This window comes from Stigmatopora argus, chromosome 11, assembly GCF_051989625.1.
Source record: "Stigmatopora argus isolate UIUO_Sarg chromosome 11, RoL_Sarg_1.0, whole genome shotgun sequence".
Lineage (NCBI taxonomy): Eukaryota > Metazoa > Chordata > Actinopteri > Syngnathiformes > Syngnathidae > Stigmatopora > Stigmatopora argus.
The window spans coordinates 14110001-14135403 of NC_135397.1; the positions used below are offsets into that span (position 1 = coordinate 14110001).

General features: G+C 38.7%; 1 protein-coding gene across 6 annotated transcripts in view; it reads right to left on the reverse strand.

Annotated features, from left to right (window-relative positions):
* Positions 1–787: 787 nt before the first annotated feature.
* Positions 788–25403, reverse strand: part of camk2g2 (calcium/calmodulin-dependent protein kinase (CaM kinase) II gamma 2) — a 33428-nt gene continuing 8812 nt past the window's right edge. Inside the window, exons 4-21 of one of the 6 annotated variants that reach the window (XM_077612630.1) lie at positions 18236–18295; positions 17175–17229; positions 16389–16454; positions 16102–16174; positions 14713–14815; positions 13804–13887; positions 13640–13734; positions 13448–13570; positions 11380–11463; positions 11267–11309; positions 10962–11021; positions 9566–9606; positions 9252–9284; positions 6289–6334; positions 4134–4209; positions 3941–4035; positions 3037–3281; positions 788–1365 (exon numbers count right to left, since the gene is read on the reverse strand). In XM_077612630.1, the coding sequence (XP_077468756.1) occupies positions 3049–3281; positions 3941–4035; positions 4134–4209; positions 6289–6334; positions 9252–9284; positions 9566–9606; positions 10962–11021; positions 11267–11309; positions 11380–11463; positions 13448–13570; positions 13640–13734; positions 13804–13887; positions 14713–14815; positions 16102–16174; positions 16389–16454; positions 17175–17229; positions 18236–18295 (1370 nt within the window). In that variant the 3' untranslated portion in view covers positions 788–1365; positions 3037–3048. Of the gene's footprint in view, positions 1366–3036; positions 3282–3940; positions 4036–4133; positions 4210–6279; positions 6335–9251; positions 9285–9565; positions 9607–10961; positions 11022–11266; positions 11310–11379; positions 11464–13447; positions 13571–13639; positions 13735–13803; positions 13888–14712; positions 14816–16101; positions 16175–16388; positions 16455–17174; positions 17230–18235; positions 18296–25403 lie in introns of all 6 variants that reach the window. The other 5 variants (XM_077612624.1, XM_077612626.1, XM_077612625.1 and 2 more) reach the window with 5 other exon arrangements.

The following is a 25403-nucleotide window of genomic DNA, read 5'->3' on the forward strand; positions in this document are numbered from 1 at the left end:
GCCGGTTGATTGCCTTTAGCAAGAAAAGCTCTTTCCGCCTCGTATTTTTCCTTTTCTTTTCTTGCCTCGCGTTTCAGCCGACAGTTCGCAAACGTGCTTGTCGAAGCGAAACGCACAAGTATGGCAAGCTCGGATGGACGATTAACACGAGACGTGGGGTGACGACATCATCATCACGATTAAGACCAGGGAGGAAAAAGAGCAACAGTCGAAGAAACAGTATAGGCCAGGAGACGTGGAATCATGCTTATACACGTGCACGTATGGAAACCCGTTCATACCCATGCACTAGTACGCTCTTTTTCCTCATGAGTAAAATATCTGCCAGTCTTGGATATGCTAATATAAATAATATTAATAGTAACAATAATAATAATGGCTACGATGGGTCTGCGAACAAAAGCAAAAAAAATTGGAGTAATTTTTTTCTGATGTGAGAGTTAAATCACCAATACTGAAATAAAAAAAGTCATCTAAAATTTGTACATGTTTTTAATTTGAGTTTTTAAGAAAATGCTTATACTAATGGGTTTGCTCACAAAAGGTGCAAACAACTTGGGATGCAAACCTCGAAGACAAAGTGCATTATTAGGATTATATATTTGTAATTGCTATTTGTAAATACAGTAAACCCATCAAAATAAATAAAATAAAAGATTGATTTAATTAATTTTTTGTTTTTTAAATTTAGAGAACAAATATAAACTCGTAATTTTGCCATATTGCGAAACGTGAAGACAAAGAGTGTACTACTACAGCCACTTCACGCTAAATCGCAAGTTAATGGAATAAATGCTTCCACAGCTTTCCACACAAGCGCAAACATACATTTTGCATATAAATGTCAATTTACACAGGAAATAAAATCCCCCAAACTGCGTTAAAATGAATAAAAACACTAACAACAGTGGGCGGGATCATCCTAATCATAAAAAAACAAAAAAAACAAAGGTCCCTTTAAGTAACGTGACTAGTCCAAATTGGATTTGTTGCTGCTAATGAGTTCTCCGTGCGTGAGTGTGTGTCTGTACGTGCGAGCAGACAAGACAACGGGACGGCATGGAGAGGGGCAAGGTGGCAGAACAGAACCCACGCTCCCTCAACAAACATGCACCAACCGCATGGAGGAACCTCTCTGCGCCCTCATTGGGCCTCCTGTCAATTCAGTCCAGCTAGTAATTATTGTTTGTTTTGTTGTTTCAAAACGTTGTTTTTTTTTCCTTCTCTCTTTTAGACATTATTGTCCTGGTTGCATTTGTGCTAGTGTACCTTGTATGTTGTTACCCTCTTGTTCCAGGTCAGGACGCTTGCAAGCACGGAGGAGAATCCATGCTCCACCCGATAGCTTCAAGAGTTTAAGATAAACTGAGGGGGAACAGAGAAAGAATGGTTATTCATATTTACTGTATTTTCAGGACTATAAAGCCCTATCTCCTAATTGCATGGGTCTATGATTATCTGTGGACCTTTGATCATCAGCTAATTACCACCTAATGATGGCTAATCAAAATTACCACAGGAGCCTTCATTCCTCAGGACAGATTAAAAAAAGGTGCGCAGTTACAAGGGATTAATAGTATGTTAGCGTATAAAAAAACACAAAAACGCCCTAACGGTTTTTCAACTTAGCTTCTGTTTAAATTTCTTTACATTTTTTTTCCGCTGGCGGCCAGGTTTAGGAAAAGGGAAAAAAAGAAAAAAAAAAGAAAAGAAAATAATTTAAAAAACAATTTTAGGGGAAAAAAAACGAAAAATGAAGAAAAAATATAAATTAAAAAAACAACCCTGACAATAAAATTACTCAGAAAAAGCGAAGTTAATTTAAAAAAACAACAACAACAAAAAATGAAATAAATTGTTACCAAAAAAAAGAGTTTTCAAAAATAATTAATTAAAAAAAACAGTCCCCAAGAGCAACTTCTCCCAACCATTCAGGGGCAATTTGGTGATGAAGAATGCCTTTTACAGCGTGATGGGGCACCTTCCCATAAAGCAAAAGTCATAACAAAATGGCTTAAAGAACAAAATGTGAACATTTTGGGCCCTTGGCCAGGAAACTCTCCAGACCTTAATCCCATTGGGAATTTGTGGTCAATCAAAGAGGAGGGCGGACAATCAGAAACCCACAAATTCTGACAAACTCCAAGCATTGATTATGCAAGAATGGACAAATGAGCGAGTGCTGGCACGCACAAGTGAGTTTTTTCACGTTTTATGCAAGATACGTTTTTTTTAAATTCCACTCATAGACGTCAAAATATCAAATAATATTTTGTTTAGCGTTTTATCTGTTTATCTTTTCTCTATTTGGAAATAAATGACCGTAGCGGCCGCATTGTCTTGCGTCATGGCGTCATGGCCTTTTGTCTTTGTCACCTAGCAGTTTCGTGCATGTCGTCTCTTTATGCGCATATAAGCCGCACCCTCGATTCAGTCATCATTTTTTTTGTCCGACAAATGCGGTTTATATGCGAGTAAATACGGTTTATCCACAACAAGCTCACAGAGCTGCCAACCACTCCGGAATTTCAGGAGTTCACCCGGAAATGCAACGTTAACTCCGTCCGGGACTCCGGACAACCTCCCTAAACCCCGGAAATCCCCAAAAATTGTCACTTAATTTTTTTAAGCAACCATTTCAGAAAAGTACAAAATTTCCAATTGAAATGCCTCGAAATTCACACCATCGCTACAGCTTCCGCCATCTTGATTCAACTGCACTGTAAACCGGAAGAATTTAGGAACAAGAGTGCATTGTGGATCATCCAAGTTACAAGTTCTGACGAATGATCCGTCTTGTGCGACTTCAGTGCATATCGATTTTGCGTCAATCGCTTTCACTCCGGATAAACTCCTGAAATGGGGTCGACGGAGGTTGGCAGCTCCGAGTTCAGGTTAGCCATTAGCAGATTTCAAAGGAATGGACATTCACATTGACCTACAACTGAGCTGCTATGCCAGGGCTAGCACTGACAGCAATGTCAATTCAAATGATCTGTTGTGCTCAATAGCAGGGAACATATTGAAGCAGCTCACCGTGCGTGGTGTTCACTGCAGCAGTGCGGCGGGGGCTCCTGAGCAGTGGAAGTGGACATTGAGCCACTTGGTGTCGCGGCGCTGCCAAACGCGGGTCTCCTCAGACTGGCAGGAGCGCGGACGACCCTGCGCGTCCATGTACTGCGTGAGGCGGATGTACGCGATACACGCAGCGTCGTCGCCCATCAGGTGCACATGTGGATTAAGGATGGTGGTGTGCACCGGCTTGCTGTTCTTACTCAACACTGGGAATGCACAAAAAGAAAGCCGACATACAATTAGTGCCAAGCTTATGTGACAAAGCAAAAGGACACTTATGAATATCGGATGGTGTACCTGGAGGGTTTTTCAAGTCACCTTATTTTATTCATAAATGAAACTAAAAATAAAAACAGTACGAATACTAGTCATGAATAAAAATAAAGTATGAATTTAAAATATCTGCTTGTGTTAATATTGATATAGTAAACAAATGAAAATAAAAAGTCATATACAAGTCCTGAATAAAAAGAAAATACGAATTTAAAATATTTTACTGAAAATGAAATTTGAAAAAGTGTTATTAAGTAGAATTTAATTGAGAGAGGGTTTTCGAGTTGGCAATTTATCGTGATTTAGAATTTTCTACTTTTTTCATTTAGTATTATATTAAAGAAAAACAAACTAAACGCCAATGCAATATTTTTTCATAATGACAAATAAGGTTAATGTTTTGGTGTGAAAAAACAAATGTAACTATGCCTCAAAGTATAATTATCAAATAGATCATTATTTACAGCTATAAAAATAGCTTAGAACAGTTTCAATTCATTCAAAATCACTTTAATAGAACTATTGCCCGCGTTTGATATATATTTGTGATTGTAGATGTATCTAACATGAACACGAAGAAAGAAAATCGTACAGTTGTCGAAGTAGAACTTGTGGAAGTCCATGCCTTCCACCAGATTCCCCAGAGCTTCTGGTTCGAATGAGGTCAGGCCTGGATCGCAGATTCTCCTGCAACAGCAGCAGCAACACATTAAAATTACACCCAGTTACAGATTATGATAATGTTCTGATTTTTAACAAGTAGAATGAACCAAAAACAAACGTACGTGTAGGCCTCAAAGTCACCATTGTTAATGGCTTCTATCAGTTGCTCGGTCATCTTAATGATTTCTTGTTTGCGGCCTAAACACACAAACACAGGAAGTTTAAGTCTTTAAAATACACATGTTCATAAACTCTGTACTTAAAAGGTTTTACAGTCTTCCCTCGAATTTCACAGATAATGTAGAGCAAACATTGCTGCGATAATCGAAAAAACGCAAAGTAGGATCGTCCCTATTATAATCTATACCATAGGTGTCAAAGTGGCGGCCCAGGGGCCAAATCTGGCCTGCCACATCATTTTGTGTGGCCCGAGAAAGTAAATCATGAGTGCCGACTTTCTGTTTTAGGGTCAAATTAAAATGAAGATTATAGATGTATAATATATTTCCTGATTTTCCCCCTTTTAAATCAATAATTGTAATTTTTAATCATTTTTTTCTGTGTTTTTAGTTCAAAAATCATTTCGTAAAATCTAAAAATATATAAAAATATTTTGTTTTCCACTATAATATGGAACATAATGATTAAGAGATTTTCCTTTACTAAGAAAAAAAAGCTCAAATAAACAGTTTAAGATCTATAAAAAAATGAATAGTTAGGGCTGTTGATCCAGTTCTTTTAATCCATTTATTTAAAAAAAATCTAAATATTATATCTAAAATGGTCCGGCCCACATCAAATCGAGTTGACGTTAATGACACCCTTGATCTATACCATACTTGCAGATTATCATATCTATACAATACCTAAAACTAGTATATATTAAACGTTACAGTTATATGCATATGTAAATATTCATCTCTCTCATCTAATTTTCTGAACCGCTTTATCCTCATTAGGGTCGCAGGGGGTGTTGGAGCCAATCCCACCTGTCGGTGGCCAGCCGATCGCAGGGCACAAGGAGACGGACAACCATTCACACTCACACTCACACCTAAGGGCAATTTAGAGTGTCCAATCAGCCTACCATGCATGTTTCTGGAATGTGGGAGAAAACCCACGCAGGCCCGGGGAGAACATGCAAACTCCACACAGATGGACAGGAGCTGGATTTGAACCCAAGACGCCAGAGCTGTGAGGCCGACGCGCTAACCACTCGTCCCACTGGGCCGCATATGTAAATATTGTAATGTATAAATATTGAAATATAATCTACATATAATAAATGTGTAAATACTTTAAGTACTGTACTCAATTACAATATCTTTTCCTTGCTTGATTTTAATCCCCCCTTCTTGTTCTGCCATTTTTTCTTGTTCCGTGGGGAATTGAATGGCAGTCCCCTGCCTTCCCCCATTTGTCTTCAGCACTGAGTTGAATGGTGGTCCTGTCTTCCACTTGCATGTTTTAGCGCCAATTTGATCATTTTTATGAACATTTTGGATTTGGATACTTAAAATACCGCGATAGACTGAAGGAGTAAAGTGGTGGAGAATGACAACAATCTGACACACAATGAAAATCTGCACTAGAGCATGAAAACCAAGGGGTGGCAGTACAGGAATAGAGAGTTGCTGTGAAAGAAAGGGTCATTACTAAATGGTTGCTTAAAAATTATTTGCTGCCATTGACTGTGGTAAAGGTCAAATCCACTAGCACATTAGCTCTTAGCCGTTCCGAGTACAAATGGATTGGACGTCTATCGCCACTAATGACACTGAAACATGATCATTCCATTCAATGGGATCAGATGATGTCACCACATTGTCCACATGCTCCTTCAACACGAGGACTCGGCCTGTTCTCCGTCTGCTTGTAAGAAGATTAGCTGCTTTCAGGAGGTTTTGAGACTAATGACAGGATTAAGTGTTAGTGTCACTTGTACCAAAGTCGCCTGTTCGGCCATACGGGCGTGAGCCTTGCTCTACAAGCTTCAACGTCTGGCCAAGTTGACATTTTCGGTGTGGCTAGGCAGCATGTTCAAAAATGAAGTATACTTGAAAAATGAAATTAATGTACACTTAATAATAAAAAATAAAAAATATAATTCTTTCACATAAAATGTATTCAAATTGTTCAACATGGCACCTTAAAAAATATAAAATCATTCATTCAATATTAAACATGAATTAATCATGTTCAGCCTAAAAAATTGTGACCAGAAATAAAAATAGCAGCATGCGGAGAAAGTGAAAGTGGGACAAGTACCTTTCGTACCTTTCATCTCCTCTTCTTCAGCGTTGTTGCAGCTCTCCGTGGAGCCCTGCAAGAAGACCATCATCACATACATGCCTGATATACAAACCCGATTAAAAAAAAAGACAAGAAAAAAGGTGGGAAGAATAACACACGACAGAAATGACCAAAAAAATAGATTGAAAGAGATTGATAGAGGCAGAGACACAGACAGACATACATGATAACCACCAAGGAGCAAAAAACAGCCGGTCATTGTCCAAGCATACTATTGCTTTTTATTTTGTTTTGATCCCAAGATTTGGGCTAACAGGTTTCTTAAAATAATAATATGCCTTTCGCCTGAAGTCAGTTGGACTAGGCTCCGGCAACTCTTATGAGGATGCCAGGTACGTAAGAAGAATGAATGAAGGTATTTAGAGATGAACAAAGACTATTTCATATTTGTGCTCAAATCTAGTGCCTAATTGACATGGCAAGCCAAGATGAATGCATTTGTATGTAGCACAATTCAACACAAATAATTCAAAATTGTGGCTTTTGTTAAATATAAAATAACTCTAGAATGAATAAAGGGATTATTTTACAATTTGGAGTATATTAAGATATGTTTTTCAGGCGAAATGTAAGAGGTGGTTACTTTTGGGTTGGTAGGGTCAAAGGTTAGATAGGTCAGAAAAAAGAATTTTGCAAAAACTCAAATAAAGGGTTCATTCTCAAACTTGCTGGATACGTATATAATAGGTGATTAGAATTTGAGGTAATGAGATCAAAGGTCAAAGAAGTCAGAAAATACATTTCGTGATAACTGAAGAACAAAGAGAGGGATTAATATCAAATTTGCATGACATGTAATTTTAAACTGAAGAGGCAATTACATTTTGGGGTAATGAGGTCATAGGTCACAGAGGACACAAACCAAATTTTGTGATACTCAATAATGAAGAAAGGGATATTATCAAACTTGGAGGATATGTTTGCGATATAGAATTGAAGAGGCAATGACATTTTGGGATACTAAGGTCAGAAGTCAAAGTTCACATTGGTCACAAGTGGAATTTTGTGATAACTTTTTTTTTGTCTTTAAAGGGAGTGCCCACTCTACCGAATACGGTGAAGCTTTGAATTTGATTGCTTAGGCGGAACTCTGCTCTCGTAAGTCCTCCTCCTTTTGAGTTCTCTTCTAGTAAGATTTACTATTTTCATAAGTATTCTTTTATTGAGGGTTCAACTCTGGGCTCCTGCCTTCCTGCGTGGAGTTTGCATGTTCTTCCTGATTCTGCGTTTCTCCCCAAAGACATGCATGTTAGGCTGATTGAACAATCTAAATTCTCCTTAGAAGTTTGTCTATGTTTGTCCTATTTACTCTGAATCAGTTGCGACTCCACCTCCGCGACCAATGTTCCCTCTAATTTTTCATATGTCTGGGCATACAGCCAACCTCGCTGAGCACACTGAGGACCAGTGTGAGCAACATCATAAGTACTTGCTATAGGCACACACCAGTATCACACCTGCCATAATACAGTGCCTGTCTACTATCCATAAATGATCTAGTCATAATAAAATGTAATGATTAATATCTATGAATAAAACATCTTAATAAATGTCACTAGAATATGCACAAATCTGACTTAAATTTCCCCTTATTTTATACATCTGTCCTTCTCATTCTCATTCAATTGACTTTTCTGCTCAATGTGTTGAGATAGTCAAGCTTCCATTTATATCAGTGGTCTCGAACCGGTCCTCTAATGGCTGCAGGGGGTGCAGGTCTTCATTCAAACCGAACAAGCTTTTGCAAGAGTAATCAGTTGATTGCAGCCAGGTGCTACTTATTTTAGAAGACCCCTCATTGGTTAAACTGTCGACACTGGATCGGTTGAAACAAAGACCAGGACCCACTGCGGCCCTTTGGGGAATCGGTTTGAGACCCCTGATTTATATGCAATATTTGTCCATCGGAAAACTCGCTTACAACTTTAGCTTCACAGCATGTTTTGCAGAGGAGACCTTTCTCACCCAATTTCACCACTTGTTCTTTTATCTGCACATACTCCGACAGCCATTCCATCTTAAAAGAACCACATTTCTTTTTTACTTTGGTTTGTTGAGTGGCTCTGCTACAGCCCGGTCATTTCGCCATGAAAAAACGCATGCGCCCACCGTGCACCGTTTGCTGTCGTTTGTCAGTGACAGGCTGCCACTCTCTGAGTTGCGTTGCAAAATGGCAAAGAAAACATTGTAATGTGTTTATTTTTCTTTACAATTCAGGTTAGAGTGAACATTGTCCGCGACCCTTGTAAGGTCAATCCAGTGGTTAATTATTTTGTTTTTAATTATAATGATTTGTTTAAACTTTTTATCTATTGCAACCTAAATATTTTGTTTTGTTTTAAAAGATTTATGAGAAATGAAGTATTTATGATACAGAATATTCTAGAGTTGTATATGGAGATCTTTGGAGCACGATTTGTAAAGTTTAATATCAGTGCTGAATTATTAATTGGCGACTTATATTTGTCTGCACTCTTTGTCCCAGCCTTCAGCCTGTATAGCACACTAGTGGTTATTCTAATAAACTATGAACGCCTTACTTTTGTACTATCAGTTGGATTGTGCACGACAGTGTTCTGCGTTTCATGGTGGAAGTAGGACACAATTTACCATGCAGGGACAAATGACTGATTATGGATAGATGACGGACGGGCAAGAGGCGACGGAATAACAACATATTCAGTGACAAAGTTCACACAATGCCACAAAACAACCTTTCCAAACCTCTTCCAGCAAGTATTGGAAATTTCTTGCATAACAAGAACCGCTATCAGTATATTGGTTGCTTGTGTTTGTGAAGAGGGTACAAAAAAATGCAAGGATGGAGAACAAAACCATGAATGAAAGTGTCTGCTTCAAAAAGTGTCAGACAAACGGGTGAACAAGCCCACCGAGAGCGAGCGAGCGGCGAGAGCTCATCATCTCACCATTAAACAAACACTCGAGCTGGACTTCCTTTTCTGACAGACGGCAAAGAAGAGGAGGAGGAAAATAAGCAGGAAAATCATAATCAAAACAAAGCAGCAGCCAAATTTTGGAGCACAGAAAAGGAGGAAAAGCTGACAGTCACAAAAAAAGAAGTAGGCCACTAAAACGAAAGCACATTTTTGCTTACGCGCAAACATAAGATACTATGACCTGATTAAAAACTACTCAACCCAGCAATTTATCTGATAAAAAAGACAGGAAAGGAAGAGTACTACTCAAATTCAGTGAAGGTTACAATGTGGAGAAAACGTACCTTTACGCCATCCGACTTTTTGTTCAGCAAAGTTTTGCAAGCTGCAACACAGAGAAGGAGATAATTAAATTATGAGCCTTCAAGAATAATAGAAAAAAGGAGAAAAAACAAAGAATATTCACATAACACACTGAATATCAGAGGGGAGGGCTGATAATGTTCTGCCTGAGCTCAGCCCAGTCAAATTGATTTGATTGTTAATGACAATGATTTTCTTGGGGCGATGCTTAAGAAATCTCTCAATAACCCATGGCTGAAATTGAACAGGAAGTCAACCATTTTGGTTTTCAAAAAGGCAAACTCCAGAACTAAATTAAAAAAAGACCCCTGATATCAGTTTTGCTGGGTGAACATGTCTTCCTTGCAAAGAGACATGAAAAAGTCCCATTCCTGAAATTGAACAGGAAGTCAGCCAAGTTAGAAGAAAGCTGAATTTTAAAAGGGAAACAAACTCCAGAGTTGGATAACTAGAAAAACTAAGACAAAATCAGCCCTTGACACAAGTTTCACTTTTCAAGACAAAATTGGGTGGACATGTCCTACTCAAAAGGACGCAAGAAAAAGTCTTAAATGAACAAAAAAGCCTCAAGCAAGAGGAAATCGCTCATTTTGGATTTTCTCACATGATATGCGAATCACCAAGTAAAACATTTGAATCCTGTTAAACCTTTTCTGTCATCCAATAAAATATGTTTTTTCAGTGCCGATATAACTTTTTAATAGTATAAATTACCATCTGATCTATTAAAACAACATGCAAACGTGTACCTTTTGTTTTTTTTATCATCAGAACGTGAAACAAATTCTACCCCTTACCTTCCGTGTTTAAGAGTAGGAAGGGTAGCAAGTGAAGAAAGTAAGAAAAACTTATTCAAGTGAGCATTTAAGGCAATCAGAATATACTGTACCATCATTTAGGGCTTCATGCTTTCCACATGCAGCGTTCACTTCATAGCCTGCTGCGAATCAAATTGATTTCTTTTTAACTATTAAAAATGGGGAGTCTGCAAGTTTCTGCATTTTGTCTGCATGCAAACCAGCAGGCAGTCGTCACGGCTGGGACATTCAATTGAGCATGGAGCATGCACATGGGCACGTCGGCAGGCACTGGGGGTTCAATAATGATGCAAAGGTGGCAGAAAAAGCAGTGTTCCGAAGCAGAAACACTATTTTTTGGTACCGAATCGGATTACAGTAAATTTACACATTCATCTTATTTTTTCAATATGTTGGCTCATAAAAAATATCCAAGCACCCGTGCATGCAGAAGCACAGAAAGATCAACCATTTTTTCCTTTCCAGCTTCCTTTTTTTTGTTCAGTCATTCAAGAGGTCCTTTTAAATTGTGGCAGAGCAAATCGAAATGCAAAGACGGCGGGAATCGGCCATTTTGTACCTTCCTGCGCCATGGCGGCAGTGCTGGTAGTGGCAGCGGGGCTGGTGTGCTGCCGTCCCACTATGGCAGGACAAACAGGGTTTCGAGGTGGGACGGCAGCCATGTTTATACATTCAAATCATGTGTGGGTTTGAAAGAATCTTCACATAGTAAACTGAATTAAGTCGTTCGCTCCCATTGATGGCGATAGACGTCTAATCTATTTTCATCAATCATTCATCAGCCGTCTCAGTTTAAAATTGGACGTCTATCTCCCTCAACGAACGGTCAAGGACACAAACTCACGTTTCCAAGTGTTTACTCACCAGAAAAGTTCCTAGACACCAGCATTGTGGTGAGGATGGCGCCCTGGAAACCAATTAGTACTGTAGAATTATCGGAAAATCTGTAAATTAATCGTGCTCGAGTGAATATCCACCTTCAGTTTCCTTCTGGCGTTGAACTTTCGCAGACACTCCACGGTTTCTTGGCGGTGCACCATAGAGGCCACGGTGGAACGTTGCTTAAGTCGAGGAGTGGAAAAAAAGAAGAAAACGTCATGGAGAAATTCGAGATTTCAAATTAAACACATTCGTAATATTATCGGTCAAAATGTTTTTTAAAAAGTACAATTTAGGAGTTCAGCTTTTCACGCATGAAATTCCATTTCATTTCAGATCCAATATTTGTAATAATTGGTGAATAATCGTCTTTATCGTGATACACGTCAAATCCAATTTACGTGGTGAGGCTGGGATTGAATCAATGAGTCAACTCATTCAGTCCCACCGGCTGGTTCAACTATTACGTAGTTGACCAGAGCAAATGAGTTCACTTACTCAAACCGAATGGCTTCACTCAATCACAGTGAGTGGTTCTAAATGTGTTGAGTCATTCGTTGGCATTGACTGTAATAATTGCCAATTCCCCCTTTAAATGGGAGTGTTGGCAGTTAATGAGCTTTGCTATGACTATGAATTAACTCATTTGCCTTAAATGCCTTAACTTGTTCGTAGTAGGTGATTAAGACATTCATTGGAGGTGAGTTAGCCTATTCACAGGGAACGAGCTACCAATCAGCCCTCCAAGCTAAAATGGGCGTCTATTGCAGTCAAAAGCAACTAAATTGCTGTTAGCTGAGTTAACCTATCCATCGTCATCCTTCCCAGTTAAAATGGACTTCACATCGGTTACTGAAACCTCCCAGGCAGAATGGATTTGACTTTTATCGCGTTCAATGGCAGCAGTTGAGTTAAGTCTTTCACATCAGGTCAGTTAACTAATACAGTCGTACCTCTACTTACGAAATTAATTGGTTCCAGAACTTTTTTCGTAACTGGAAAATTTCGTATTAGGTGTACTTTATATGTAAATTCTCATGTGCCCTGTGTGTGTGTGTGTGTGTGTGTGTGTGTGTGTGTGTGTGTGTGTGTGTGTGTGTGTGTGTGTGTGTGTGTGAAAATAGGTGCCGCGTTACATTTGTAAGGTTTTTAATCGCTTAATAAGCGGAATTGCAATCATTAATAAGGGGAGAATTTAGCCGAGGTGGACAAGTATGTGAGAGAGAATCTCGAAACATGGGTAGTGGTTGATGTGAGACAGCCAATTGAATTGAATTGAATGCTTTTATTGTCATTATATGAGATAGAATGAGAGCGATGTTCTAAAGCACATGTGTCAAAGTAGCGGCCCTGGGGCCAAATCTGGCCCGCCGCATCATTTTGTGTGGCCCGGGAAAGTAAATCATGCATGCCGACTTTCTGTTTTAGGATCAAATTAAAATGAAGAGGATAGATGTATATACAATCAATAATTGTAATTTTTTAATCAATTTTTTCTGTAATTTTAGTTCTAAAATAATTTTGTAAAATCTAAAAATATATTTAAAAAAAGCTAAAATAAACATTGTTTTAGATCTATAAAAAACGGAATATTCAGGGATTTTAATCCAGTTCTTTTAATCAATTTATAAAAAAAATCTAAATATTACATCTAAAATGGTCCGGCCCACATGAAATCGAGTTGACGTTAACGTGGCCCGCGAACCAATGCATCCGCGACAATATTTTCAAAATAAAATAACGGATAAAGGAAACGCATTTACTTTTGGGGGGGGATTTCGTAACTTGGATCTTTTTCATATCTTGAGTCACTTATTTGCATATTAAAAAAAAATCGTAACCTGAAAATTTCGTACCTAGAGGCATTCGTAAGTAGAGGTATGACTGTACTTATTACGAAAAATAGTTACTCTTAAATGGATTTGACCATCGTCTTTAATGACAATACGTTAAACAAGCTGTGGGTCTATTTGACTCCTAAATATTCTTGCTAGTACTGAGAGACAAAAAAGAATGGAACAAGACTGTCAAAGTATTCATTCATTTTCTTTTTCTTTTTTAGTAATTGAAATGTCCTCATAAATAAAGTCAACATATATGACTTATTTAGCGATTAAGAGGGGAAAGGTGAGTAAGAAGACAATGATGTGGTGGGCGTGAACTTACGCAGACCCAAGGATGTTTGATAGCCTGGTCGGCAGTAATCCTTTTGGCGGGGTTGATGGTTAACATCTGATTGATCAGATTCTTGGCCTCAGGAGTCACCGTGTCCCACTCTGGAGATGGGAACTGAAGAAATACAAAGAGATAAATTAGGTTTTTAAACTGAATTTAAATGGCACAGTAACATATGCTCACATCGTACGCTCCTGCTTTGATCTGCTGGTAAAGTTTGTGCTGGTCCTCATCCCAGAAGGGCGGGTAGCCCACCAGCAGGATGTACAGAATCACACCTGATACACAGGTCAAAATAAATTAGGAGTTTCGGTTACACAGGCCAGATTAAGGTTATTTGTACTGACCACATGCCCATATGTCCACCGGTTTGCCATACGGGTCCTTTCGAAGAACCTCTGGCGATAGATACCCTGGAGTTCCCGCAAATCCTGACCACAAAAAAACACGATGTAAACTCTACTGCTGTGAAGTGTACATGACAATCCGAAATTAACACATTGTTAAAAAAAAATAATAATAATAAAGTACATTGTTTTGTGAGTGTCTAAACTTGCAGTTACCTTTTTAACTGGCATTGAAGTAATATTACATTTTTTAGAATGTCACTATTTTTCACCTGATACATTGCATTATTGTGATGTGTTTTATTAAGAGTAACAATGGCGCACATAAGGTCAATGAATAAGTTTATTTTAATACATAAGGAGTGCCTGATTAGAAGGCTCAATAGGGCAACAAGATAATGCTTTGTTCTTTGTTCTTTATTAGATTAGATAACTTTATTCATCCCCTATTCGGGAAATTTCATTGTCACAGTAGCAAGCGGGTGAGATTATGTGAGATTATCTTTATTTTATTAGTGGGTTGAAAATACAATGACCGCTATTACAATAAAATTATGCTCCAACTAATTACCTCAATGTCATCAAGCACTACAAAAAAAATCATACATAATCAATTTCAATCGGCATCGGCAATTTCTGAGAAAAGTAGAACACTTTAAATGTGCCTTATAGTCTAAAAAATACAATAGATAACTTGGCCTCAAAATAAAAACAATTTATATGCAATTTAGTTTTTTTATTTATAAATATTTATGCACAATTATGTACTATATATTGTTTTTCTAAATGTCCATACATAAAGAACAAGCTTCTATTTCACTAAATGACACAATGATTGTATGCATTTTGTATGATTTCTCTTGTGGTTTTACCTTGCCTAGTACATAGCCAGTGCAAGTGTGGACCTACCGAACCAGGCCTGCTGGTCCCCTTGCACTTCGATTGCTAGGCCGAAGTCGGCAAGTTTGACTGCCGCTCCCTTCATCTTGCTGGCTAGGAGGAGATTCTCTGGCTGGAGAAGACAAACAAACCCACACAAGGTTTTGGAAGGATGCTTGATTCAACTTGCTGATGCCGCGCGCTCCCGACAGACCTGACAAAATCCAGCTCGATAAATAAGAGGGGATGCAATGAGTCGCTACTGCAGCAGCCGAATGACCTCACCCCTGGGTTACCGTGGCAACTAGACTGCCCTTTTTTCTGTTTTCTTCTTTTTAATTAGGCGAGCAGGACCATCAACAGGCGGGTTGAATGATCGTCTTTCAGGGGTACTGACAGTCCAAGTCCAATGTATTGAGACTTAAAATGACTGAAAATAAGGATTAATTTTTTGACATGTATTGCTTAAAAAAGTTTAGTTACGAATGAAAATTTGATTATAGCTTTTCTAACATTTGAAAATTCATTTTAATTCTAGATTGTAGATTATATATTTCAACTTCAGGGATCATTTGGTTGAAATTAGACATGTCAAAAAAAGTTTTAACGAAAAATACTTTACTTCATTTCTTTTGTAAAAGTTTTTGATTAAAACATCTAAAAATGTCAAAAATACCTCCCCTAGTTGAAACATTTTTGGTAAGAGCAATTGTGAGGATATGCAGTTCACAAAATGAATGAATGTTAATTTAAATTGAAAAAAAACAATTTTACCTAATATTCATTCATTCATTTTCCATACCACACAAGGTTCACGGGGGGTGCTGGAGACTATCCCAGCCAACCATTGGTACCAGGCAGGGGACACCCTGAATTGGTGGCCAGTTAATCGTGGGGGGATTTCAGAGGGTTCAACCAGCGTACCATGCATGTTTTGGGATTCCGTACTACCCGGAGAAAACCCACGCAAGCCCGGGGATAAGATGCAAACTCCCAACAGGACTGTCCAGACCTGGGATCGAACCTGGGGCCGACACACTAATGATTTCCCCACTGGCCATTTTACCTAAAAAAATACCATCATTGGTATTATTGATTTTGTTGTTTTGAACTCATCGGTAGTCAATTGACGATGATGATAGACGTCCAATCCATTTCAACAGGGAGATACCGACAATGGCAGTGGATGAGTTAAGTTTCATTAGGGAGTGCACGCAGAACAAAAAATGATGAGGTCAGAATGCGGTCGGGGGTGAATAATTCCACACAGGCGGGATTCGGCGAGGGTGAAAGCGTCACCCGACATCATGTCAGACGGCGCCGAAAATAGCATCTGTCCCACTGTCGTCATGCTCATCCAGAGGAGGAGGAGGGGGACACGGGCAAGAGGCGTCGACAGGAAATGCCGTAATTTCTCACCTTCAGGTCTCGGTGTACGATGTCGTGCTGGTGGATGTGGCTGACGCTCTCCAAGATTTGATTGATGCAGTGGCTGCCCACAAGGGAACACAAATCCAGAGAAGGTGAGCTGAGTGCGTGAGGGTGGTAACGCTCATCAAACAAGCCCCCAAACTACAATCCCAGCTCTTCATGACTTATTCATGAAATGGCATTTAGCGAACCGCATGCTGAGACGGTGCCAGGAAGCCCGAAACAACAACAACAACAGGCAAAGAATGGCCGAGAAAAGAAAGATGGTATTGTACCTGGCGTCCGCCTCGCTGTAATACTCTCGGGCCACGATGTCTTCAAATAGCTCCCCACCAGTCACCCTAAAAACACACAGAAAAAAAATGGATATTATTTTGTCATATCAAGTAAATACATATGCTGTTTAGTTAAAAATGTGGAATGCTGTTATTTGACACAAAATACAAACATGCTTATGGATACACTTTTTCTATAATGCCATGAAAGAATTGCACTTAATTCTACTTTATGTCCATATATTAGCATTTACCTGTTTTGTTTTTGATAGTAATTTTCCACATATTTTTCAAGTTAGGATGAACACTACAATATTTAATTTTGTTGACAATAGACAATTCGAAAAAATGACCTTAAATTTTTGGGATATTTTATCTTATAATCAATCACATGACAAAAAGGAAAATATTTCATTTAAAATTAAGCACAAATTGCTTTCTAAAAGGCGCAACAAAAAGATGTGTCCATAATAGCATTTTGCAAATGAACGCACAGTTCTCAAAATGTATGCACACTCAAAATGAACTTTTTTTTCTCCATTTGGTTATTTTACAACCATATTTCCAAATATATATAATAAAAAATATGAAAAAATATTTTATATTGAAACTTCTTGGCTGCACATGAATGCGGAATACACATCCAATCCATTTGAATTGGGAGGACTGGTTACCCCCTTTTCAATTCAAATAGATTGCACATGTCGCGTGGTTTCAGCCAATGAGATAGAAATACATTTATGAATTGCATAAAATAACACAACTAGTGAAGTATTGAGTACTTACAGATCAAAAACAAGGTAATGGAAGCCCTCCTCCGATATGCTGTCATGTAGTCGAACTAGAAACAAATTTTCATCAAATAAGTTGTTGGCTCAATGTAAAAAATAATGGAAAAGCATTAAACATGCTCATAATTAGCAGTGATGCATGCAAAGCACAATCTGATTAATCAACTAATCGACAACTAATTAATGATCAAATGAATCAAGAACAATTTTGATAGTCAATGTATTGTTTTAACACGTTATTGACCGAGAAATTGTCCAAATATTTTTCGGCCACCTAATAATATGCTCTTATTTAATGATTTATACGTTTTAAAATCTGTATTCATATAGTCTGTGGAGTCCCTCCGAAGCTCCTTTAGCAATAGACTGCGGCACCCTCATTGCAGGAAGGAGCGCTTCCGCAGATCCTTCCTCCCATCAGCTGTCAGGCTCTTTAACAAAAAAATGGCTGTGTGTTAAGACCTACCGTATGCATGCATGTACATTTATGTGTATGTATGTATGTATATATGTGCTAAGCAACACGCTTATTTAATTACATATTTATTCATGTATTTATTTCTTGACCTACGTATTACCTATCTATTTATGTCTAAAATGCCTTTCCTATTCCTGCATCCTCACCCTCTTGCCACTGGAACAACGAAATTTCCCGAATACGGGATGAATAAAGTTATCCAATCCAATCCAATCCAATAGTTATGTTTTTTTAAACACTACATTCATATTGAAGCTTTAAAACAAAACAATATTTTTTTAATATTTTTAATAATATTGCATTAAACAAGGGGCCGTTTAAGAATCTCTTATTTCTGCAGTCCCCCACGAGAACCGATCTTTCTAAACATATTGGGCTTTGCCTAGCAATGGTAGCATTGCCAAAATATCGTTGTCCAAATTTTCGCAACACAAAGTTTTTTTTAATGATAAATCACATTTGCAGCTAAAATGTTAATCTCAGAGTAACATAACAAGTAAGGTACCATAAATAACAGGATTTATTTGTATTAATCCCAAGCGAAATATGAAGCATTTCGCAGCACCCACCCAACTTACCAATGTTTGGATGTTTTAGCAAACGACAGATTCTCGCCTCCCGGTCCAATTTCTGGTGATCTGAATGTAGAAAAGATGTTGTGTAATGAGAAGGCAGGAAGCAAACATCTCATATGGCAATTTACCAGTAAATTCAACATCCCAATCTGTCCATTTTGTGTCCCGTGGCACCCGACATGACGCCTAAAAAACACTTAGCAAGGTGGATGAGGTAAAAGGCCAACTGGACTTTTGTTGAGCTTGCACATTTGAACGCCCAGACGGACATTTGTTGTGTTTGCACAAACTCTTCCGAATGCTTTTTTGCACTTAGTGAAATTAGTCTTGTGGGTGTGGCTCTAATATAATCATTTTCTGTTCATGACTGTAATGGGGAGGAAGGGATGAGCTAGCATGTGTTTGGAAGTGCGAACAGTTGCATGTTGAGAATGGATACAAAGTAAAGTGAACGCTCAAATTTTCATATTGACGGAGATAGATGTCAAATTCCTTTTAAACCGTAGGGACTGGCAGCAAACAATGTCAGCCAATGAGTGAATTATTTTGTTAGAAATGACCTTATACAGACGCTCCCCTACTTACGAACATTCAACTTACGAACAACGGTACATACGAACATGTCTGCAAATTGCGTTTAGGTCCAAAAATATTCGCAAGTCCAATTTTGTATTTCGCCTTTTTCGGAGTAGTACTTCTTTGCGCCGCTAATACCGACGCGTGGCGCTGTGAGAGCTCAGCTCACCCAGCATCTACCTTCTTCTTCGTTGCAATGCGGAAGTGCGTGAATGTATCTCCAGTGTGCAAAGAACCTTTTTCATTTGTATCATTAAATATCTCATGCATCCAATATTGAATATGGTTGGTAAAAAGCTAAAGGCTTCTATTGAGGGAGTTGCAAGGAAGAGGCAAGCCATTTCATTTGAAACGAGTGGCAATAATAACGAAGCTTGATGCGCGTGAGAGTGGTGAGCGTTTCACGGGCATTTAATCGTTCGACCGTCAGTACCATTTATAAACAGAAAGATCGAGCAGCAGGACCCAAATATTGAACGTTGCACAAAGTTTGCAAATCAATTGAATGATGCCATACAGTGCTACTGCATCATTTATGATGAAAAAAAGAAGAAAACTGTGCAATTGTCATTAGGTCGCTTCTTTTGGCCAGTTTCTAATACATAAATCTCTCTCTCTCTCTACAGTACTGTACATATTCTCTCCATTTTATTTTTTTATTTTTTTTTCAGTACAAACCAATGCGTGTTACTTATACAAGCCTTAAACATACAAATGCACTTATATAAACCTTCAATATACTTATATCGGCCTTAAACATAAATTATAATACAAAATATAGCACTGAATCAACTTACAAACAAATTCAACTTATGAACAATCGCTCGGAACCAATTGCGTTCGTAAGTTGAGGAGCGTCTGTATGTCTTAAAACCTCTTTTCAGTATGTGCTTGTATAGTCATTGAATTATTTTTTTCTTTTAATTAAAAAATAGATGTAAATAACAGCCTAAGAGAAAAGTGAGAGATGGAAATGTTTCATTTGTTCTTTTAAAAATGGGTTTTAGTGACACAAAAATACATTTTATTATAAAATTGCTGATAAAAAAATGTTAAAGTTGTGGAAAACGTTTGATTTTTTTTAACTCTTTAATTGTCAGCGATGATGAGAGATGGGCAATCATTTGGTGCTTGTGATCCTCTTTTGAATGTATTTAATGTTTATTTATAGTTTTACCACTGATAGATTTCCAATCTATTTGAACAGTTCAAATGGATTAGATGTGTCTCACTCTTGACGGGAACCAATGAACACTATTAAAACGTTTTTAAGACTACACTGAAAAAAAAATACATACTGCTAAATAAGAAAATGTGGAAAAAGTGAAACAAGTTTTGTTTTGACCTAATGTGCAGCCCTTTTTGGTGTTATGAATCATTTTGTGGAAAAGCAATTTATTTTGGAGTCAATAAATAAATGTCATTAATTTCAAAACAGGCCAACAACACAAGAAAATGAGATCCAACCCAGCAGTCAAATCGGCAGTGAACTCTTAACGCCCACCAGCTGTCTCTCCGACAACAGATGGGCTGCTAGCATGGGCCAAAACATCTGGGAGGGTTTGCTTATTTCCTCATACAATTCTGGATGTAGTGACAAACAGAAGTGAACCAAAAGAAAGGGATGCACGTCACCCCGAGGAGTCACCATGAACAGTCACGAGAGGCTTCTTGTTCAAATGTTCCGAGCGGCTGGTAAAGCATTGGCAGGAAAAGAGGGAAATGCTTCTTCCACGAGACGCTGACAAAACCTAAGTACAGTAATCCCTCGATTATCACGTCTTCACTTATCGCGAATTCACTACTTCACGATTTTTTTCTGCTATTAATTATTATTATTATTTATTTTTTTAAAGTTCATAAAAATGTGAAAATCCACGCTGAAACTCATAAGCAGAAGCCACTTTTGCTACGGGGACTCAGCAATGAAGATTTTTATTTTTAACGTTCTTAAAATGTGAAAATCCATCCTGAAATTTGTAAGCGGAAGCCACTCTTGCTAGTAGGACTCAACACTGAGAAAAAAATATTATAATAGGGATGACACTATGCAATTTATCGATTATCGCGGCCATGTCTGGTCTACATGAACCGCAATATTCGAGGGATTACTGTAACACTAATCCTGTCTCATGTCGGACATTTTCCTATGTTATGTAAGATCCACATGCAAAGATACGACACACATCTGCATTGGAGGCGATGACTCAACATTCCGTTCCAATTTTGACCTCAAACGGGCCCCGCATGTTTGTCCCTCGAACATCTTGTCGGGGGCAACGAAGCAATCGAAGCCGACATTCCGCAAGCTTCCTGTCTGCGCTATAATTGGCCCGTTTCGGCCGCTCGTATTCTTAGAAACGCATCTGAGCCCGCGAGAAAGACGAGGCTATTTCTCAAGGCCGGCTCATCATGACGGCTACAATATGGGGGGGATGAGGAACGGAAGGCCTTGGCGGGGAGCAGAGATAGGACCCACTCGGCTCCAGGAATTTGATGGGAAAGTTTAAAGCAGGGGTGGACAAGTCCGGTCCTCGAGAGCACCTATCCAGTCTGTTTTCCATGTCTCCCTCCACCATCACACCTGAATCAAATAATCAGGATTGGTATGAAGCTTCTGGACAGCTTGCTGATGAGTTGATCATTTGATTGAACAGACTGGATAGGGGCTCTCGAGGACTGGACTTGACCACCCCTGGTTTAGAGAGACCATGGTGTGTGGCCAATTAGAGAATTATAGGAGTCTATTTCTTAATACAGTACTTTCATTTCAAAATCGCAAAACACTCCACTTGTATTTTGTGTTCAAGAAATGAGTCAAATACACTATTAATGAACAAAAAAAATATGAAGCCTTTCTGATTGATGAATTGTTATATTTTTGATTGATGGCGACAGATGTCCAATGTTGACTCGTAGTAGTAGTGATCGTAGTAAATACTAGTGAAAGCCAAATTCCCACCAAAACAAACCCAGGCCATCACTATATTTAATCAAACATGCTTCAGAAATTGTGTCAGCTACTCTTCAAGCATGGTGGAAGTAACGTGATGGTCGTCTGGGGTAGCTTTGGTACAAGGTAGGAGGGATCTCTATCACTACATTTTGGAAGACTATACACTGGATTTTTTTTATTTCTCTTTCATTCATTCAAGTTCCATGCTGCTTATCTTTAAGTGTTGTGTGGGGTGCTAGAGCCTATCCCAGCCAACTGTGGGCTGTAGGCAGGTATTGGGTACAATGACACCCGCACTCACTTAAACCTTCGGACAATTTGGAGTGTTCAGTCAGTCTACTATGCATGTTTTCGGGACGTGGGAGACAACACGGTAAATAAGCAATGTAGTGATACAACTGTATCACAGTACACAGCAGTATTTTATTGCGACCTAATAATATATTGGACAAGAAAAATGCTTTGTTTGTCCAGTATCAGAAGCGTGAGATGGAAAAAACGGGCACTGTGCCTTAAAAAGTTAAGTGCATTTGCACTAAAGTAACTTGCGGGTCATAAAACAAAGCGAGTGGGCTTTTGATAGCAACATATAGAAAGTTCCGCCTCCTCTTTGCATCATTAACATTGTTTTCGGGAGGCAAAATGCAACCGCGCCCACATGATGCACATCCTTTAACAGCTTCATGATGGAGCCGCATTGACTCCAGAGGGACAAACACACAAATGCGCATGCGTGGCACTTAGGCGAGGAAGACTGATTAATGGGACGACATCATGGCATTCAAACCTCCTCTTCCTTGTCTCTTTTCCACTTTTTCCAAAGCTGAGAGAGGAATGGGTCAACATGCGGTTTGCACCATGAGGGGAGGGCATTCAAAGTGACTTAACATTTGGGTATGAAAAACCTGTGATTTTTTTTCTTTGATATATATTTTTATATTTCTTTTTAAACAAACACGAGAAAAAAATGATTTTTTTTATTCTTGGACTACAAGTTGCACCTAATAAATCAGGGCAATCAAAATATCCACAATGAAGAGGACAGAAAAAATGTTGCACTGAAATACAAGTCATATTTTGTGTGGGAATACATTACAGTAGTAACGATAAAATGGCGAACAACAGGCTAAACAGCTTTCTGTCAACACAACATAGTTAAAGTTAATCAGATAATTACAGGTTAAACAGCAAAACCTAACCAAAGTCCAAAATCCTTTAGTTTATATTTTCCGCATGACTTTTGAGCAACTCCGCAAATGCTGGCTGTCAGTGTCGATGCAATGTGAACCCTAGTTCCAGACCAAAGTTTACCATGAAGCCAACAGCATTCCCACACGATGATGATCCACAGTTGTAGTTCTTCTTTGAATAAAAAATGTCTGGGAAGGCACCCTCTTCCAAAAAACATGCTTCGGAAGATAACCAACCATTCTCTTGAATTATATGCGGGAACTCTTTCTCGGCGTACCGTTTCGGTGCCTTTTGGTCTGCCGAGGAGGCTTCCCCATACAGCAAAACTCTTTGTAGACCATACCTCTTAAACTATTTAAGCCAGCCCTTGCTTGCAATAAAACCACAAGGCTCCCTCGCAGCACTGGAACGAAACTGAAGCTTTATTGTCTTCGTCAGGAGCTAAGCCATTGTAAAAGGTATCGGCTTTGGTTGTAATCTTCTTCTCCCTACAGTCCAAGATCCAGACGGATCTTCTTCTGCGCTGTGTCACCCATTTCAGTGCCGAAGAAGAAAGGTGCCCTAACTTACGCCATGCTTGAATCCAACACTCGTGTATTTGATTTTCACAAGTTTTATTACATCATTGCGTTTTATCAATATGAATTGAAGTTATCGTTTCTGAGACTGAATTTCGAGGTGACCTGAAACCCAACCGTTTAGAAAAAAGCGATAAAAGAGCAGTCTCCTCAGAAATAGGAGTTTGTGCACATCTCATCTAAGGGAAAATAAATGTTGGAATATTAACAAAAACAACTTAGCAGTCCTTTTGTTGTTGACCTGCAACACTTATTGGTCGTATGATAAGCACTTGAGTGTGTGTGCTTCCGTAGGTGTAGCAATGTTGACAAATTGGGTGAACTTCCCGCCGAACTGGGTGGTCTATATTTACGGTGTGAATGGTTTGGAGTCTTTGCGATACGGCAACCGTGAGGTCAAATGCACCATTGGCTAATGATCTCCATACTTCTTTAAAGCGTTAATATTTATTTCTGTGACAGACCGCGGACCGGCACCAGAATGTAAGCCACTTGGTGCCGGTCAACGGACCGGTGGTTGGTAATCTCTACTGTAAAGAATATCAACATGCTTAAACTGCTGAACTCTGTTGGTGGCCCGAAATAAAGGTAGAATGGGTTAACTCCTCGAAAAGGAGATCTTGAGCAAAGAAGATTAAAACCCACCTGTGGTAGACACTTTTATAAAGCGGATACTAAAGTTTTACACAGTCATTAAAGTCAACGGCGGAAAGTGGAAGATGACTATAGTACTGGTAAATTGTAGTGGCACGTGGTCAGATTCAAACGATAGTGTAGGTTGAAAAAAACATGAAAGCTTTCTGATAGTTCTTTATTTTTATTAACTGAATTTCCTGGTATGATTAAGCAGAAGAGAAAAGTATATTGCTTTTTTTCTCTCTAAACTGCAGGTCACTGGCCGGAAGCCGATTGGTCGAGGACGCATTGGTGTGAATCTTTAACCAGAGCTACTGTAAATATTTGATGAGTCACATATGGAATGGTAAGTATGTACAAGTGGGAATAAATGGGATTGTGGGAGAACACTTGGGTAGACTGCAGTGTTTTAATACAATGGTACCTCGAGATACGAGCTTAATTTGTTCCGGGACTGAACTCGTATGTCGATGTTCTCGTAACTCAAACGAACGTTTCGCAGTGAAATGAACTAAAAACAAATTAATTCGTTCCAACCCTCTTAAAAAACACCAAAAACAGGATATTCGGTTGGAAACAAATGTTTTATTTCTTCTAATTCGCCATCTATTAACAAAGTAACACATAACTAGTGGTTTAATAGTAATAAAATGTGTTTAATAGTATATTAAAATTGGACGGATTTCGCGGAGGGGAGCGAGACAGAGAGAGCGGGGGGGGACTTTCTACGGCAACGCACTCGTAACAGAACAAATTTAAGTAACTTGGATTAATATATACAGACACTCAAACATACGTTTAATCTAACTTTACACAAAACTGATTTCTAATTTTGTTTTAATTTTTTTTACCTTTCTTGGAACTTGCTGCTTCCCCGTGTCTAATAACCGAGTGTATTCCATATGTTTTTTAAAAATTTTCGAACCAGCCATGACTCACTTTAAAGGGTTCTGAAGGTGTTGAAGGCTCCCCCTTTTCAGATCCTTTCTGTTATTAAATCCATGTAAATTCCACTGCCTTTTTCACATATAGTTGACTCGATCACGCTATCGCCTGCTAACTGTTTATCTTTTATCCATAATAAAAGAAGGCTCTCCATCTCGTCATGAATGTCACTGCGCCGGTGGGAAATTATAGTTAGTCCTTTGGAAGGCCTCTTATCCTTAATTGCGTCTTTTTGCTTCAGGATGGTGCATATCGTTGAAGTATTCGTCTCGTATTGCCGAGCAAGCTC